General features: G+C 38.9%; 1 protein-coding gene across 4 annotated transcripts in view; it reads right to left on the bottom strand.

The window, feature by feature from the left end:
* The window catches only part of Apaf1 (apoptotic peptidase activating factor 1), a 96,064-nt gene that overhangs the window by 9,850 nt on the left and 68,182 nt on the right, over positions 1-18,032 (bottom strand). For all 4 annotated transcript variants that reach the window (XM_087192842.1, XM_087192845.1, XM_087192846.1 and 1 more), the window contains 4 exons: positions 12,927-13,046; positions 9,559-9,675; positions 6,810-6,935; positions 268-387 (listed from right to left, as the gene is read on the bottom strand). In XM_087192842.1, the coding sequence (XP_087048968.1) occupies positions 268-387; positions 6,810-6,935; positions 9,559-9,675; positions 12,927-13,046 (483 nt within the window). The remainder of the gene's footprint in view (positions 1-267; positions 388-6,809; positions 6,936-9,558; positions 9,676-12,926; positions 13,047-18,032) is intronic.

Below are 18,032 nucleotides of genomic sequence, written 5' to 3'. Positions count from 1 at the left end.
TGACACAGAAACATCTTGTATTAGGAAGCATGATTAGCCACAAGACCAATCTATAAAACAAGAGTTCAGTACACTGGCTGTTCTGACCTCTTTACATATCTATTAATAAAAATGCTGGCATAGAGCAGAAATAGGTAACCACAGTGAACAGAACCAGATATAATAAAAATTTTAATTTTAATTACTTAACACACAAATGCTTTTGCGAGCCATACAATCACTGAAATATCAGAATACTTTTTTTAAAAAGCCTGAGATCTAAATTACCTTCACTGTTCCATCAAATGACCAAGAAAGCAATCTTGAATTTTCTAGAAGCCTGAAGTCTGTCACTGTTTCCTGATGGGCCTGGAGAAGGACATACTCCTCTGACTGCCAATTCCACACCTGAACATGAGAGAAAGAAGTCTGTGACTGCCCTCTATTAGCATCCCAGGAGCGAAGAGGGAGGGGTGCACTCTACCTGCAGTCTTCTACCTTACAGCATTTCAAACAAAAGAGTAACAAGGAATACGGTACCCATATTTTATGAGAAAAGCTGGGGTTAATTAACTTGACTAGGGACAAAATAAAATACTTTTCCTCCTAAATAAAATTTGTTTTCATCAGTTGCTGGAGAACAGTTAATTAAACCAGAAGATAGAAAAAGCCACAATATGTCAGTTGGCTCACCATCTGATTACATTTTCCAGAGAAAATTATCCCAATTTCTGAACCTATAAGCTAGGCAAGACTGCAGATTTTGGTGCCACTAAAGCTGGCCTTGCTGCCCTGGAAGCTCAGCTGACCAAAGAGCTTTAAATCAGGTCATGGATTTCCAAGCTTCAGAGGTCTTAGCTATCTCTAAGGCAGTGGTGGCAAACCTAAGGCACGCACAGCCGGCAGTTCCTGTCTGTTATAACTGAGCACTCTAAAAGGTTTTCCATCACTGCTCTGAGGCGAGCTCCAAATGACAAAAGGAGGAATAGGGCGTTATTTTTCACACAGAGCTTCAGGAGTAAGTCCTCTGACACAAAGGGAGAAAAAGGAATGGAAATAATGACAGTAGCCAGCACAAAATAGGCACCCAGCACATGGGAGGCACAGCAGTGAATACTCATATGTGGAACATCCTTTCTTTTGGTACCAGGGATGGAACTCAGGTTCTTGCGCTTGCACAGCAGGCGGCGAAACCACTGAGCTAAATCCCCAGCCTGGAACATCCTTTCTTGCTAAATCGAAGCAACTGTATTTACAGCCTTGTTAATTCTTGACTTCAAATTAATTTATATGGCAAATGTTTGTTTAGCACTTACACGTGAGGCAAATGTGACTAAAACAAGGTTCTACCATAAAACTAAAAGTCTAGAAAACAAAATGAAACATACAAAAAAAAATCCTACAGAGAAGCTACTAATGACGGAGATGTAAGTTCTGTGGAACTCAAGCAATTCCTGACTGAAGATTTGGTGAAAACCAGTGCATCAAAGGTGGGCTAGAGGAGCAGACTAGAGTATGATTCACAAACTAAGGGCTACATCCCCAACCCTTTCCTGAGACATGGCTGGGTTCAAATTTGCAATCCTCCTGCCTCAGCTTCCCAGAGAGCTAGGATTATGGAAAGGTGCCACCATGCCCAGCTTGAGAGAGGTTTTCAAACACAAAGAATGTCAGCAGCATCTAAGCACAGAAAAAGAACTGTGTGAAGCAATTACAGGGACCTCCTCATGGATCAATATGGCTACAACCCCACACGCAGAAGAAACAGTAGAGAAAAAGGCTGGGGAGGGAGGTGCCAAAGAAACAGCCAGAGGGCCCAGTGAAGGTGTGGCCAATCGGGCAGACTCCAAAAGAAGGAAAACCAAAGAAAAATCAGGCACCAGCACAGGTATGCACATTAGTAACACTCAGGTCTAGTTTTTGAATGGCAAAGGTTAAACAGTGTAAGTATCGTGAAGCCTTTTCCCATCAGGCTGAAGCAAAACTGCTAAAAAAAAAAAAATCCATCTCTTCTTTTCCCTTCCTTGTTCCTCTCTCCACCACATTAGACAGCTTCCTCTCCCTAAGCCCTGGCTTTCAGATCTCTGCCTAGCCTCCAGCCCAGGGTACTTGTTCACAAAACGAGGATTATAAGGGGCAGGCATTGTGTGCATAAACGAGGGGACTCTAGAAGAGGAACTGGAAATGAGAGTATTTTTTAACAAGAATGAATAGAAACCAGTATTTTAAGGGCCCCATGAGATATTGTAGGGGCAAAAGGGGGGATAGGCTTTCTTGGCTCCTCAAATCATACAAAAGGAGGGGCTGCTAGTGACTAAGCACAAAACACCACAGACCATTTCCACCAGGGGTTCCTGGCTCCCCCTCCCCCTTCCTAAAGGATCAGCAGCCACTCTGGTGGCCCTTCCTGGGAGACAGACACTGACAGTCCCAGCCAGCCACGTCCATTCACGACTGAGGCCCTTCCTGCCGCCCCCATGTCAAGCAGCCAGGACGCCCTCCTGCACAGCTGTAACAGAAAGTCTGATGATTGCTAAGGGCAGACTAAGAACACCTTTGCTTTTGTGCAGCAGCTTTCTGACAAGGCAATGATGCTTTTAGGCTGAACTCAAACACACTGTTTTAACTGAATCACCTTGATATAACAGCTAAACTTCCACCAACATTAGTCGAATGCATTAGAGTTGAGTTTTGCAATGTCGGCCATTAGCTATAAATTTTCTAAGTACATACCCAGAACTTTTTATTTTTGTCTTATTAGTAAACAGAACCCAGGAGCACTCTACCACTGAGCTTCTATTTGTACTTTTTTGAGTCAGGGTCTTGCTAAGTTGCCCTGGCTGGTCTTGAACTTGGAATTACTCTGCATCCCCCTCCCAAGTAGCTGGGATTACAGGCATACGTCACCACCCCAGCTAAAGAAATTTCTTTTACTTGCAAGAACCAATATATTCTTATACTGCAAGTATAAGACTTCAATTATAGCACACAGGAATTGAGTCCAATTCATCAGGTGAGTTTTTTCTCCAAATTTTGGCAATAACTTCAGCTTGACAGAGACTTACTCAATCTCTATTACAATCCAGGCATGGGGGTACAAAATGATTAAGACAAATCTCCATTATTCAGTCATTTACAAAATCATTAAAAATTAAATAAGGAACCAGCCATTTCTTGGAAATACATACCCAGAGTTTTGTTACATGAATGTATACTCATTAAAACATTGGAAATGTAAAAAGTATTCTGAACAGAACAGAAAAAGAAGATGAAACACAACTTGTATTTCTAAATATAATCTAACTCTTTCTAAAAATATTTCTAGAAATTATTTCTCCCTCTGGCTAAGAATATCTGAAATCTTCAAGCAGGTCATAAAACCTTAAAAATTTAACTTCTGATAAGAAAGGCTGTATTGCACACAACGTCTCAACAGAATTTCATCAGATCCAGTTGAGTTTTACCCATTTCAAAGACATCTGGAGAGGAAGAAATGTGATGATTACACCGAGATCACAGCTAATAAAGGAGCATCACAGGAGCCTACAATAAAAATGTCTCTGTACTGAAGGCAAATTTCATTCCAATCCTACACCTTCATAGAACTCACAAAGCTATAACATAAAGGGATCAATTTTTTCCAAAACAGTTTTGAACAGTACAGTTAAATATTGCCACCGTAAGAAATTTACACACAAAATAAAATAATACAGTAACTGCCACTGAACATATGCATTTATCTCCTTCATTCCTAAAACCCTACTGGCATGGCATGGTCAAGAGAATGGGAGAGGAGACAACAAAATATTGAAGGCTGAAAAGCAGAATGGTAACTGACTGCAGACCCAAGAAAACAAATCCCCAAAGCATCAGAAAACAGAAAGCAACAAAGCTGACACTATGAACTCCCCAAATGCTCAGAAATTGGAGGCACTAAGTACATCCAAAGGCAGGGGTGAGGGTGGGCTGAGAACAGGAGTGTAAGGATTCTGGGGAGGTGGCAAAGGATCAGGCAGAGTTTTCAGGTCTCCCTGAAGCCCTCCATTAAAAGTAGACAAAGCAACTAGGACAATAAAAAAATGTACAGACATCTGTGTAAAGTCATTAACAATAGCCTATTAGGTGACACTCTCCCCACAAACCCCTAATACATGTGGATGGGGACAAACCGAGAGCTGTGTGACCTTCACGGTAATACCATCTACCTAGGAAGACTGAGAGGATCCCAAAATAGCCCAGTGCCAGCGACTGGGAGATGCACTGCACCAACTAGAGAAGAGCAGTGGAAGCTGAGTGTGGAGGGACCGTGTGGACCTGGATAGGTGAGAGCAGCCCATTCCTGCAGCGACTCAGAACTCACAAGGTCGAACCTCCACTGGGGAGAAACCACTGGCACAGGATCCAGCTAAGCGGGATGAGGCTGACAGTGACAGCAGACAGACAAGGTCCAAAAAAAACGAGGGACAAGGAAGTGCAAGGAGATCACCTAAGACCAAGGACATATTTTTATACTTCATAAGAATAAGAGAAGTTGCTTCAGAGCTGTGAAGCTACAAATGCTGGGCTTTCCACTCCTCCAGAGTTCAGGAAAACGCTTATTTTTTGAAACTATTAAAAAAAAAAAATCACTGTTGAATTCCAAAGTTACTATGAAAAAGAAAAGGAATTAATTGCACAATAATGTTCCCACAGACAACCAAGTGAAATTAAAATCTTGGATTATAGGGCTCAGCATATTTGGAGTTTTGAGAACAGGGAACAGGTGAACATAGAAATTTAGTTCTCTTGCCACCTCTACCCTGCTAATCCTGAGACAAGATTACCTGCCAGGCAGGAGACCAGAAGATTCCCAAAGAGTCTGAGGGCAAACCTTTCAGAGTATCTCAGTCAGTGCACAGTTTCTAGTCAGCCTTCTCACACCCATCTCGGGCAGCCAATGAGCTGGCCATGGCTGGGGAGGGCTTTGAAACAAGAGGCCAAGGCAGCCAAAAAGGGAACAACATGAATGGAGAAAGGGGGCATGTGGGTATAAATTACATAATTATAGATATTACATAACCTATATTTGTATTTGTGTGTAAATATACATATTTTATATATATTTTGTATGTCTGTACATGTGGGTAACATGTCTCCTCAGAGAGGTAAGAAAAGATATTCTATCTACAAAACAAAAATATAATGCTCTTCAAAAGGAATAAACAATATGAATGGGCTCATGGGCATTAAAAATATAACGGTATAAATGAAAAACTCAGTAAAATGGTTGGAGGGTTAAACTGAGAAAACTCCCAGGAAATAGAAGACAACATAAAAAGCTGAAATGTAGAAAAAGAAAGCGGGATGATCAGTCCAAGAATGGACACTGAATAAGGAGTGTTACTGAAAGAGAAAGCAGACTGAACCAAAAATAACTCAAAGAACTAAAGTAAACTTTCCCAAATTGAAAACACTGTTTCCAATTAAGAAGAGACACACAAACACACAAAAAAGAAGAGACACAAAATGTACAAAATGATGGATGAAAACAACTAACCAAGGCACAAGATCACAAAATTTCAAATTCTAGAGACAAAGAGAAGATCTTAAAAGCTTCCAGAGAAAAAGATGAGAAAGCAGAATGGACACAGGCATGGTGGCATACATCTGTACTTCTAGCTCTTGGGAGGCTGAGAGAGGAAGATGGTATGAAGTTCAAGGCCAGCCTGACCTACACAGTGAGACTCTGTATTAAAAAGAAAAAGCAGAACAGATTCAGACTTTGCAACGGGAAGAAAATGAAGCAGTATCTTCAACATTTTAAGGTAAAATAATTTTCGTTAAAAATTTTTTTTCTTAGTTTATGTTTGGAGTACATAATAATTATACTCATTATGAGGAGTTCGTACATGTACATAAGACATCTTAATTCTAGGGTAAAATAATTTCCAACTACATCTAGCCAAAGGTTGAATTTTTTCTAAACTGCATAAAGCAGGAAATGCATTCATAGTACCTTAGTACACAAAATTGACTTAATCGTCAAAATTGACTAAGTGATATTAAGAGTCAAAACAAAATTTTGTCATAATTGTATTAGGGTGGTGGGGATGGGCAAATGGTATATAGCATGTGTGCAACCAAACATGTTGTAGGCGTGAAAGGTGGGAGCAGGAAGAAAGCTAAACCCTCACCTCACTAGTGGGAATTCAGTAGGTAATCGGAAAAATCAAGAATAACACTATAAACATGTCATGTGGAGGAATGAAGGCAAATACGTGGTGTTTCCAAAGAAGGACAAATGAGAAAGAGGTCTATTTTTCATAATAAGCCTTGTAATTTTGAGTTTTGAAAGTATGTGTAGTAGAACTTCAATAAAATCAAGGAAATTTAAAAGAAATACATAGTGAGCTTAAGGCCTCCATATGCATAATCCTTCATTATGGCAAACCTATTCTTGTTTTCAGAGAATTTTACCCCTGTAATAAATGTTATTCTTAAAAGAATGAAATTATTTTAATTGGATTTTACTAATGTAAAGAAAAAATAGAAAGCATATAAATGTGGCAAAAAGTGTATTTATTGATACAAAAACAAATACTGTACCAAGACAGGCAGGAGAATTCAAACGAATACTTGATTTTCAAAACAAACAGCCTTCTGTGAAGGTTATAAGTCAAATTGCTGCCACTCCCACAGAAAGATATGAAACACAAAGCATTTTCATCTAAGCTCATGAGCATAACCGAAATAGTATGTTTAAAATGCACACCAGACTTTAGGTGCTGTGTGTGCTCTTTTGCTGGAGAAGAGCTCCTCTTTTATTTTCCCTGAGTTCATTGCTCTCTCACCTGAATTGCAGAATCATCAGAACTTGAAATAAGGGTATTCCCATCAGCTGTGAACTGGATGTGCCGTACTGCTTTCTTGTGCCCAATCCTGGACTGGAAGACTTTGTTGTTGAGAAGTTCTAAAATCTTCAAAGTAGAAAAATTACAAGAAATTAATTCAAAGAAATTAAGCAAACTCAGGCACTATACCATGAAGATATTAAATTGAACTTAGATTTCAGAAAGGTTTCAAATTTCCATTTTGCAGTGCTTTCTGTTTAAAGACACACACATGAGCCAGGCATAGTGGTACATGCCTATAATCCCAGCACTGTGGAGGCTGAGGCAGGAGGATCACTGTGAGTTCTAGGCCAGCCTGTGTTACATAGTAAATTCAAGGCTAGCCTGAACTACACTGTGAGACCCTGTATCAAAACAAAAATAACAACAAAAAAAGCCCACACAAATGAATGACACACATACACACACACATGCACACACCCACTAAAATCAAGCACGCATGGAAATGGCCAGATGGCAGGAAGGACCAGTGATCCTCTGATTACTCAACTAGCCAATTCATCAAACAAGTGCCAGTCTGGGCTCCATCTCAAAGAGGAAAATGACATTTAAAATGGATGAGAAAGAAGAAAGGAAAAATCCTGGATGAAGCAAGGCAAGCACTTCATAAATACCACAGAGACAAGGAAAGATAAAGGATGACAAGGGAGACAGGTGGAGAAAAAGAAGGTGTGACAAGGCTGCAGGGCAGTGCAATGACAGGACTTCGGGAGTCTTGAGACTAATATGCCACAGGCAGAAATTAAGAAACTAGTAACAGAAACACAAAAACTGATGATATAAAATGCCTCATGAACTCACCCTCCCAAAAGTAGATATGGTTTCTCTGCTCAAATTAAAATGTACTCAAGGAACCCTAAGATGATGCTGTAACAGGAGATTCCAGAAATGCAAACCTAACCAACAGGTCTGAAAAGAGGCCCCTCAGAAAGCAAAGGGGAATTGAACACAGAGGGGAATGAAGCCTTCCTGCGTGAGCAGAAGAGACAATCTCACAGATCCTACAGGAGGGGATGGCAGGATGGTGGAGCCTCAGAGACCTGGGTTTGAATACTAGCTCTGCCACCTATGGGCGCTATGGAAATTAGGAGTTTAGATGTCTGCAAACAAGACTAGTAATATCTAACATCCAGAATGTTACAAGAATTCAACAAGAACATCTGGCAGAGTGAATGCCTAAAAAATAGTAACTGCTATTATTATTTGATGATACTAGTCTGAATCATACAAAACTGCCATTTTATGGGTTTCAAACATTAAAAAATAGGCAGGTATTGGCAATACACACAATTCATTTTCTATTTATATTATTTGATGACTAAGGAGATTAAGGATGTGGATAAAGCATGTGTTTTATACTTTATTTTTAAACTATAAAATACACAGGAAATCTCATCTCAAGATACTTTTGATGTTAGTTAAAAAAATATATGGTGCTGGCTTGGCAACAGGATAAAAAGGAAAGGGGAAATAAAGGCCCTTTCATAATACGTAATGCACAACAATTTGAAAGATGAGACACCATACCTTTCTCAGTGAACAACCATAACGCTTTCTCAGAATAGTACCCATTATAACAATTAAGTTTTCAGAATAATGGACAAAAATACAGCCTTAATTCTGAATCCATGCCACAGTGGCTATGGGAAATACATAACAGCACTGTCGTCACTTCCATCTTCATTTTGTGTATAAGCATGCAGTCTCTTCTTTGTAGGGCAATATGGACTAGAGAGTTCCTTAAGAAAATAAATCCAAGGTAAAATAAACATCACTAGTGTCAGAATTAATAAATTAAGAAATAATTCCCAAAGGCCTGGATGAGAAAAAGAAAAGAAGCTGGTATTCTTTAAAAAATGATTATATAGCTAGAGAAAATGTGTTTTTGTGGCAAATTTTATCTATGTTAAAGACAATTATCTGGGGGCTGGAGATTTAGCTCAGTGGTGCCGCGGCTGCCTCACAAGTACAAGGTCCTGAGTTTGATTCCCAGTACCAAAAAAAAAAAGACAATATTTTCATCTAAAATGACTTTTACTATACTACTTTTTTTATACTACTATATTACTTCTTTGTCTTACCACTTGAATCTATTTTTACTTATTTGGTCTCATGAGAGAAGTTAAAGATTTCAGGTTGTGAGCAAGCAGATGTCTAACACCAAACACAGAAAAGCAAGGGTTGGTAGATCAGGCAAGTAAAGGCGACTGTGCCTTGATATTTCCAGCGAGCCTTACCACCAAAATGGAAAGGACATACACCCCACACAGCTGAGCTTCTAAGGAGAAGAGGGAAAAAATGTTTTCGGTATAGTGGTATAAATCTCTGACAGACCATGTTTGATATGTGTGTAGAATAGCAAACCAACTACAGTAGAGAATAAGGAACACAAAAAGCCTGAGAAAGAGTGGTGAAGGCAATCTGAAAAATACAATCAACTGGAGGGCCAGGGATGTAGCTCAGTAGTTCCGCCGCCTGCCTCACAAGCGGAAGGTCCCGAGTTTGATCCTCAGTACCAAAAAAAACAAAAGAAAGAAACCAACTGGAAAAGATGATTTTTGGTCTCATAGAACAATGACTAAGAGAGCACAGAAAGATGTGTTTAGTATGCAAGTGTACAATGACAAGTATTTAATTAATTTTAAATAATTAACCCTATCACACAGCTCTGAAGACTAGAACTGAATACCTCAATGGCTCCATCTTCATCTCCAAATGCAACGTACTGAAGGTGTGGACTTAAGCAACAGCAGCTACCTTGAGCTTCAGTCAGGTAATCAATCTGACCTGTTTTTCCATTAATGAGCTAATGAGAAATAAGGCACAATTAGTTATCAGGTTGTACTAGTGGTTTTTGCTCTTTAGAGGCTTCAATTGAAAAAAATAAAATAAAATACAGAAGATAACCAACAAGAGCTCCCACAGGAACAACAAAGCCCTATCCTTATCTCAGCAGCTGCATTTAGCACTTTATGTTTTCATTTCATTTCACTTTTGCGGTTCAAATACATTTTCACAAAATAAAACAAGCTTTAAAAGGTTTAAAAGCAGCTGCTTTGCCCACCACCAGAGACACATCTGTCTGATTTGTAATCTCACAGCCCGCTCCACACCCTGTTTTCCATTTCCTCACAAAGACCATTTTTAACAAGGTTACATTGTTGAAATACACTTTTCTGGTATTTTTCAAAGGGGCTGGTGAAAAAGGACTGAGACAGACATTGTATAAGAAGACAAATCTATATTAAAATATGTTATATTCTCCAATCACTCACAAAACAAGGTAAGTTAAGATCCTCTCCCTTTTGGGGGGAGGGAGGAACAGAGAGATATTGGAGAAGAAGCCGTAAGCACAATTTGTGTGGCTGAAATTATAATGCTTAACTCAATTTTATAATGTGTACCAATGCTAATTACTGTTTTTAGAAATCCCACAAAAAAGATGCCTTAGTTCTCAACAAAAACATGTGACCTTGGAAAGTATCTTTCAAGCCTAAATCAACTGTCAGATATCCCTCTCTAATTTAGTATCATAACCTAAAAATCCTGAATTATTTTTTAGCATGAAATAAGCAGTCAAATTCATTTTGGGTGTAAATATTATAGGGCCAATCAATCACAGGTAGCTTTTCCTTTACAACATTTTACCCAGTGTGTTCTAATAGATATTTTAAATGAAGAATGAACTACTAAAAGCTGAATATCTTCATCTCTCAAAAAATCAATTTCAAGAGCTCTTTTAACTAGTAACTAAAAAATGTTTTATGCACTTAAATGGAATTAATATCTTAACTCAGCCACAGCCATTGACATAGAATAAAATTATACTTTCATAGTCAGTTAGCTTCATAAATCCTCTAGTAGTTCCTGATAACTATTAATGAAAGGTTGCACAAATTTAACGCAGGCAATACAAGGATGGGGACACTAAACTTGACAAGAAACTACAATGAAAATATCTCAAGCTGGACAATCAGCCTACTAAAATCCAGATAAGAGGAATTCACATTCAATATCTGTATTGAATCCATATCTAAATTCATCCCAGAAATACACAGCGCTGACCACAACATGGAGGACTAGGATGAACTTATATAATACCCAGCAGGGCACGTGTAGAGCTGCCTCACAGCTTGACTCTAACTCCCACAGGAGGTGAAGATGAGTTACCCAGACCAAAACCAAATTATTCCCAGGAATGTCTCCTGAATTTAGATTCTACCTTATCCCTACAATCAGCTCACAGACTGCTGAAGATGCAAAGGGCCTTACAGATGAAGAAAGTCAGGTTCAGAAAAGTACTGGAATGTAATTTACTCAACATCACAGAACTATCTCATGCTAAAGGTCTCCTGCACCAGGTCTCCTGAGTGCAAAGTCACTGCCCTGCGACTCCAAGCTCCACTCTGCAGCTTTCAAACTTGTTGAGCCACCCTACCCTCTGCCCATCTGTCTCCAGCTCTTCCCGGCATTTGTACTAGTTCTCCCTCCTGCTCTATTTTGTTTCTTTCTTCCTCCTTAGCTCTGCTTTATCTCATCTCACATATATTCTTGCTGCCTGTATTTCCACAGCCCAATCAAGAAAAATCACATGCAAAGATGGCACAGTAGCACATTATCAGTGCTAAACTTTTCCTTAGAACAGTAGTGATAAAACTATGTTTGTGCCCTAGCAGGCTGTTTGTTATATCATTGAAAGCTCTGAAAGGTTCGCCATCACACTGCTGATGAAGTTAATAAGGCACGTTCAGGGCTGGGGCGGTGGCTCAGTGGTACAGCACCTTTCTAGCATGTACAAGGCCCTTAATTTGACCCCCAGCACTACCAAGAAAAGAAAACAACGAAGTAAGGAAGGCACTTCTATAACCCATCTGGAAAAGAATAACTCAAGTTATATTTATGTTCTCAAAAGCTAATGAGAGGTTCTACAATGACAAATATACTATGAGAAAACAGTTCACAGAATCAGTAGCCCTCACCCATGACAGGATTTCTGTCCTTCCCAACCCTGTCTGTCAGAGGCCACACGCAAAGGGACGTCTCCCCAGCTCACATAACAGCCGCATGGACCAGCCCTTCTCTGGCTGCCGCTCTCACCACCTCTCCCCACAACTCACCGCTGCGTGGCTGCTCGTGCTGACGCCGCTGCAATGGCCCCTGCCCGGCTGTTCTGCGTGGGCTGGGCTCCAGGAAGGCATTCTCTTGGGTCTGACGCTCCATTGAGCATTTGCTTTCTCCAGCCGCCACCACATCCAGGCCCTCTCTGTCAGTGCCATGCCAATAGCACTGGACTTCCATTCAGAGGCCACCATCCCAGGGACACTAACCTGCTCCTGGATGCCAGTGCTCCTGAGGGCATCTGCTCTCTCCATCACCACTACCCAGAGCTCAAAATACCACTCCTCTGCAACAGTCCCTGGGACTGCTCTGCTGTCAGTGAAGAAACGCCTTCCTCTTCTTTGCCAGACTCTTTGTTAGGGGTGCAGGGAAAGGAGCCTAGAGTACACTGCTTGGATCCCGAAGCAATACACTTCTCCCGGTGACACCACACAGCTGTATTCTCTTATGTATTTACTGAGGACATGTGCGGGTAAATGAGCACATGAACAGGTGTACTACAGGAGATGAAGTCCAGCTCTTTCCATTTCTGGAATGACTTAGACTCCTTCCCCACTTACAGTGATTTTTGTTTTTTCAAAGGCCCTATTATCTATCCTTCCCCTGAAAAATGCTTCCATTAGTATGCTCATCCCCTTTGCTTACCCCATCAGACATGTCTAAATCACTCCTGTGAACAAGTCAGTCCTAAGGCTATTCCTGAGACTCCATGCAAACCAAGGGATGTGATCACAAATACCAGAGGAGAGAACATGAAAGGTGAGGTACCACCTAACTTAATTCCAAATATTGGCATATCTAAGCCTTAGCTCAAGGCCCATATACTTTTTTCAACTAATGCCTGCTGTAAGTAAGGCACTCTACAATTATGCCTGATCCCAAATTCATACACAAGAAAAACAAAACAATTTTTTCAGTTATTTTCTAAAAAGTACTCACTTGTAGACGTCTTATATTGTCAACTGCAAGGACCATGACTTCATCTTCTTGAAACACAACATCTATTTCTTGCTTTAACACTATAGCAGAGTTTTTACACACCTTCTTTGTCTCCCACACCTGATTAAGAGATAAAGAAACTAAAATAAAACTGTATGCTATCAGTCCAACTGCTGAGACAACATAAAGACAAGCAAGATACAAACTACGCTTCACAGTTAAAATCCCTATGTTAGAAATTTCTCAATTATGAAATTAGATTATAACCCAACAAAAAATATTTATTAACACATTCTTTAGTAAGAAGCAGTCAGTATTAGGAGTTGGGGGCTCTGAAGCCAAAATGCCTTCATTGAAATTAGTTTTACATAAAGTTGTGACTTTGGGCAGGTTACTTAACCTAGTGCTAATCAAAAATAAGGACTGCCCAGCCAGGGATTTAGGTCAGTGGTTTTGCCGCCTGCTGCACAAGCGTAAGGACACAAGTTCGATCCCCGGTACCAAAAAAAAATAAAATAAAATAAGGACTACCTGTTGGATCTTAAACTGTTTCATACCATCCCACAAGATGCCAAGTATGCACCAGAATGAATGAATGTAAATCAACTAAACCTACAGTTACAGTCAGTTTAGTGATACTGTTTTTTCTTTTCTTTTTTTTAATAAGAGCTTGTTGATGAAGGAAGCAGTGGGTTGACTTATATTCTAACTCAAGCTCAATGAGACTGACACATTAAGTAGTACTAACCTTTCTGAGCTTTTCACTCAGCTGCAAAAAAGGACTGTTGTGAGCATTAGTAAATTAATACATATCTAGTACTTTGCACATGTCTGACATGAAGTATTAATAAGTTGTAGCTATAATTTGTATAAAACACTAAATTAGATACTACCAACCAGAGTTCTAATCTAAAATGTGTGACTAAATCAGGGAAGCAGTGGAGCAATGGAGGGCAGAGTAAATCGAATCTGTACATGAAGTCAGAATTTGACAAGCACCATTAGAAACTGACAGAATTTTATGGCATTAAAGAAAACAGACACGCCCCTAATGAGGAAGTCTGGAGGGGACCTTTGGGATGGTTAAGATTTCAACAAGCATAGATACAATGTACTCTAAACATAAATCCCTTAAGCAAAAGTACAGAAAACTCCAGGGTGTCTGGGAAAATGTGAGTGCTAGAAATAAACTGAAAGACAGAGTGGAGCAGAATGAGAGCATACTGTGGAGAATCTTGAGTGGTATAAAGAATATCCTTGCTTTGGTAGACAAGGGAAGCCATGATCTGTTTTAGAGCAAAAATGACATGACCAGGGCTAAGGATGCTGCTCAGTGGTAGAGCACTAGCTCAGCAAGCACCGAGCCAGGTTCAATCCCCAGCACCCCCTCCGAAAAAAGTATGACTGGATGGTACATGAGGGGAACATCTTGAAAGCAGCACAGAGGAAAGCAACAGAGAAGATCTGTAGCGCAGGCAACAGGTAATGAGAATGAGACCCTGGGCAAGAGGAACAAAAGGGAAGATAAAAATGGTAAGAAAGATGGAAAGGTAAAATCTATCAGAATTGGCAAATAAATGGATATGAGAATTCAGGGTAGAAGAGCAAGCGAAAGATCACTCTCAAGAATCAAGTGAAGTATATGTAAATTAACCAAAATACAGCTTAATTATTGGACTCTCCAGCACATGGTAATTCTCAGGAACAGATCTGAGTAAATGAAACTGTTCCAGTACATTGTGGCACTTCTCCAGGATGAATATGGTTCTAGCAGCTTCCTATTTTACTTTCTCCAATACTTCCTTATCAAATTCCTTAGTTTTGAGAAGATTTAACTTACTATCAATAAATGTTTAAAATTAGACACAGGAGGTGAGCCGCTCTCAGCCTGTAAGAGGAGGCTTCCAGACTGCCATACCACCCCTGCCAGCATACAGGAGGTGAGCCACGTGGCCACCAGCAGCACCCCCCACAACCCCCCCCAAAGAAGAAGACACGTAAACAAGCCTCAAAACCAGACTTCCAGATCACCTACAGCAACCCCAAAGGGAAACGAGATAGAACACTCTGATACTCAACCACTTGGACTCCTTGAACTGACAACAAAAGAGCACCTGGAAAAAATGAAATCAGAAATAATTTCTCAGATAAAAACAGAGATTGTGCTCATAGTGCAACATGATTAATAAATCTAGAGAGTACACAGATAAAAAAAATAGAGGAGCTGAGGAACACAATGGAATCCCAACATAGGAAACAAATGGAATCCATAAAACAGATACAAACAGGTTTCCAGGAGATTAAAAACTCCATTGAAAGTCTACACAACAGAATGAGCCAATGTGAGGACAGAATTTCAGATACAGAAGATAAGATTGCAATTAATGACCAGGAAAAGAAAAATTGCTTTAAAATTGTAAGGGAACATGAGAAATCAATCCAGCAGCTGCTAGATGATGCAAAAAAGAATAACATAAGACTGATCAGAGTCAATGAAGAAACAGGAGAAAATACAGATGACATAAAAACACTGTTCACAGAAGTGATGGCAAAAAATTTCCCAAGCAGGGGAAAAGAACTTGACATACAGATAAGTGAGGCATATAGGACTCCAAAGAGCCTTGATCAAAAAAATCTACACATAGGCATGTAATTGTTAGGATTCCAGAAACCCAACAGAAGAACAAAGTTCTACAAGCAGTTAGAGAAAAGAAACAAATCAAATACAAAGGAAAGCCCACCAGAATCACAGCAGACATCTCAATATAAACCCACAAGGCAAGAAGAGCTTGGAGTGACGTATTTCAAGCCCTAAAGGAAAATAACCTCCAACCCATATTGATGTACTCTGCAAAACTATTTTTCAAAATTGATGGAGAAATAAGATACTTTCATGACAAAGAGCACCTTAGGAACTTCATGAATACCAAACCAGCACTCCAAAAAATTTTAGATAATATCCTAGGAAAAGACAACGAGTATCACAATCCCAGGAAGCCCGGCAGAATGAATCCGTTGGGCGCAACAAGAAATTAAATGCGAAGGGGGAGAATTCAACAAAAAAAAAAAGGTCATGACAATAAGTCAATATGTATCAGTTATAACCATCAATGTTAATGGTCTCAATTCACCAATCAAAAGAAATAAGACTGGCAGAATGGGTCAAGAAGCAAGAGCCAACAACTTGCTGCATACAAGAAACACATTTAATTCAAAATGAAACTCATAGTCTGAAAGTTAAAGGGTAGAATACAATACTCCACGTGACAGGAACCGGAAAAAAAAAGCAAGAGTAGCTATCCTCTTTGCAGATCAAGTGGATTTCAAATGAAAATCTGAAACACTCTGGTCCCAAGAATTTCAGATAAGGGATACTCAACTTGTATGTACAAATCTATTGTGAACATGTGTTTTCATTCCTCTCAAGTAAAAACTTAAGAACAGGACTGTTGGTTCTTAACAGTAATACAAGAAATTTCCATACTGTTTTCCAAAATGGTTTTATCATTTTACATTCACATTAGCAATATTAGAAAGTTCTAACTGGTTCACACCTAGGCTGACATTTGTTCTTGTAAAACTTTTAACTTCATCTCCCTAATGAGTGTATAATTCAATCTTGTTATTGTACTGATTTGTATTTTTCTGATTCTAGTGTTACACACCTTTCCTTGTGCTGTACTGGCTATTTATCATCTTCTTGTGTCTACTTTTTAATTGGGTTGTCTATTAATGAGCTGTAAGAGTTCTTTACATATTCTGGTCATAGGTTATATGCATTATAAATATGGCCTGTTTAAGGACTACTTTTCATTTTCTTAACGATGTCATTTAAAGTTCTAAATTTTGATGGAATCTCATTTACCAATTTTTTTCTTTTATACATCATGTTTTTTATATCCTAGGAAATTCTTGCCTACCCTAAATTCATAAACATTTTCCCTTATAATTTCTTAAAGTTTTATAGTTTTCGTCTTTCATATTTAGGTTCATAGATCCTTTCAAGTTATTTTTATGTATGGAAATAAAGGGCTGAGGTTAATTTTTTACATATGAATACCAGGTGTTCTAACGAGATTTGCTGAAAACACTATCTTTTACTCTGCTCTTGAATTTTTTATATTCTATAAAATGTTAATGTTAAATAATCTTTCAAAACTCAATGGGCCATATATGTGTGGTTCTATTTCTAGATTCTCTGCTTTATTCCAATGATCTATATGTCTTTCCTTACACCAACACTGCCTTGATTACTGTAGCTTGAGAGGAAGTCTTAAAATTAGGTACTAAATGTCTTCCAATACTGTATTTTTTTCTTTTTCTTTTTACATTTCTAGGTCCTTTGTACTCCTACATAACTTTTAAATTTCAATATCCAATTCTTCATTTATAGCAAGTATACATAGACCTGAACTTTTTTATGTACCTTGGGTTTTCTAATCCTGCTAAATTCAAATACAAGTTCCAGGGGCTTCTAGAGATTTCTTAGTATTTTCTCTGCAGATGATCATTTCATCTACATATAAAGATTTTGCTTCTACCTTGCCAATCCTATCCTAATTGTGTCATTTTATTGCCAGATTATTTTGGTGAGGCCTAAGTTTCAAAGTTTAATGGACAGATGAAGAGCAGGCATATCTGTCCTTGTTCCCCACCTTAAGGAGAAAACATTGTATCTTCTCCATTCATATAAGGTGTTCTCACTGGAAGGATGGAGTACATGTCTTTGATCTGTTGAGAAGGTTCTGTTCTACTTCTAGTTTCCTGATAATTTTTACTATGAACAGCTATAGAATTTAGTCCAATACTTTTTCTCCAACTAGTGACAGGATCATATGGCTTTTTCCTTTCCTCTGTTAAAATGATGACTTTTGGGGGTGGATCTTCCAATGCTGAACCAACACTGCCATCCCTATAATAAAACCACTTTCTACATCCTGCCAGATCTGCCTTCTAATAGTTTGTTTTGTTAAACAAATTCCTATCTATATTCATACTTTTTTCTTCTATTAACTTTATCCAGTTTTAGGATTAGCACAATGTTGAGTTCCTAAAATGAGGGGAGAAGTGTTCCTTTTCCCTGCTTTAAATGTTTGATATAATTTA

This window comes from Heterocephalus glaber, unplaced genomic scaffold (assembly GCF_053883595.1).
Source record: "Heterocephalus glaber isolate CG9 unplaced genomic scaffold, H.glaber_assembly_v1.0 deba00001572, whole genome shotgun sequence".
NCBI classification, from domain to species: Eukaryota; Metazoa; Chordata; class Mammalia; order Rodentia; family Bathyergidae; genus Heterocephalus; species Heterocephalus glaber.
The sequence above is the reverse complement of the archived record's forward strand: the minus strand, read 5'-3'. Positions and strand labels throughout refer to the sequence as shown.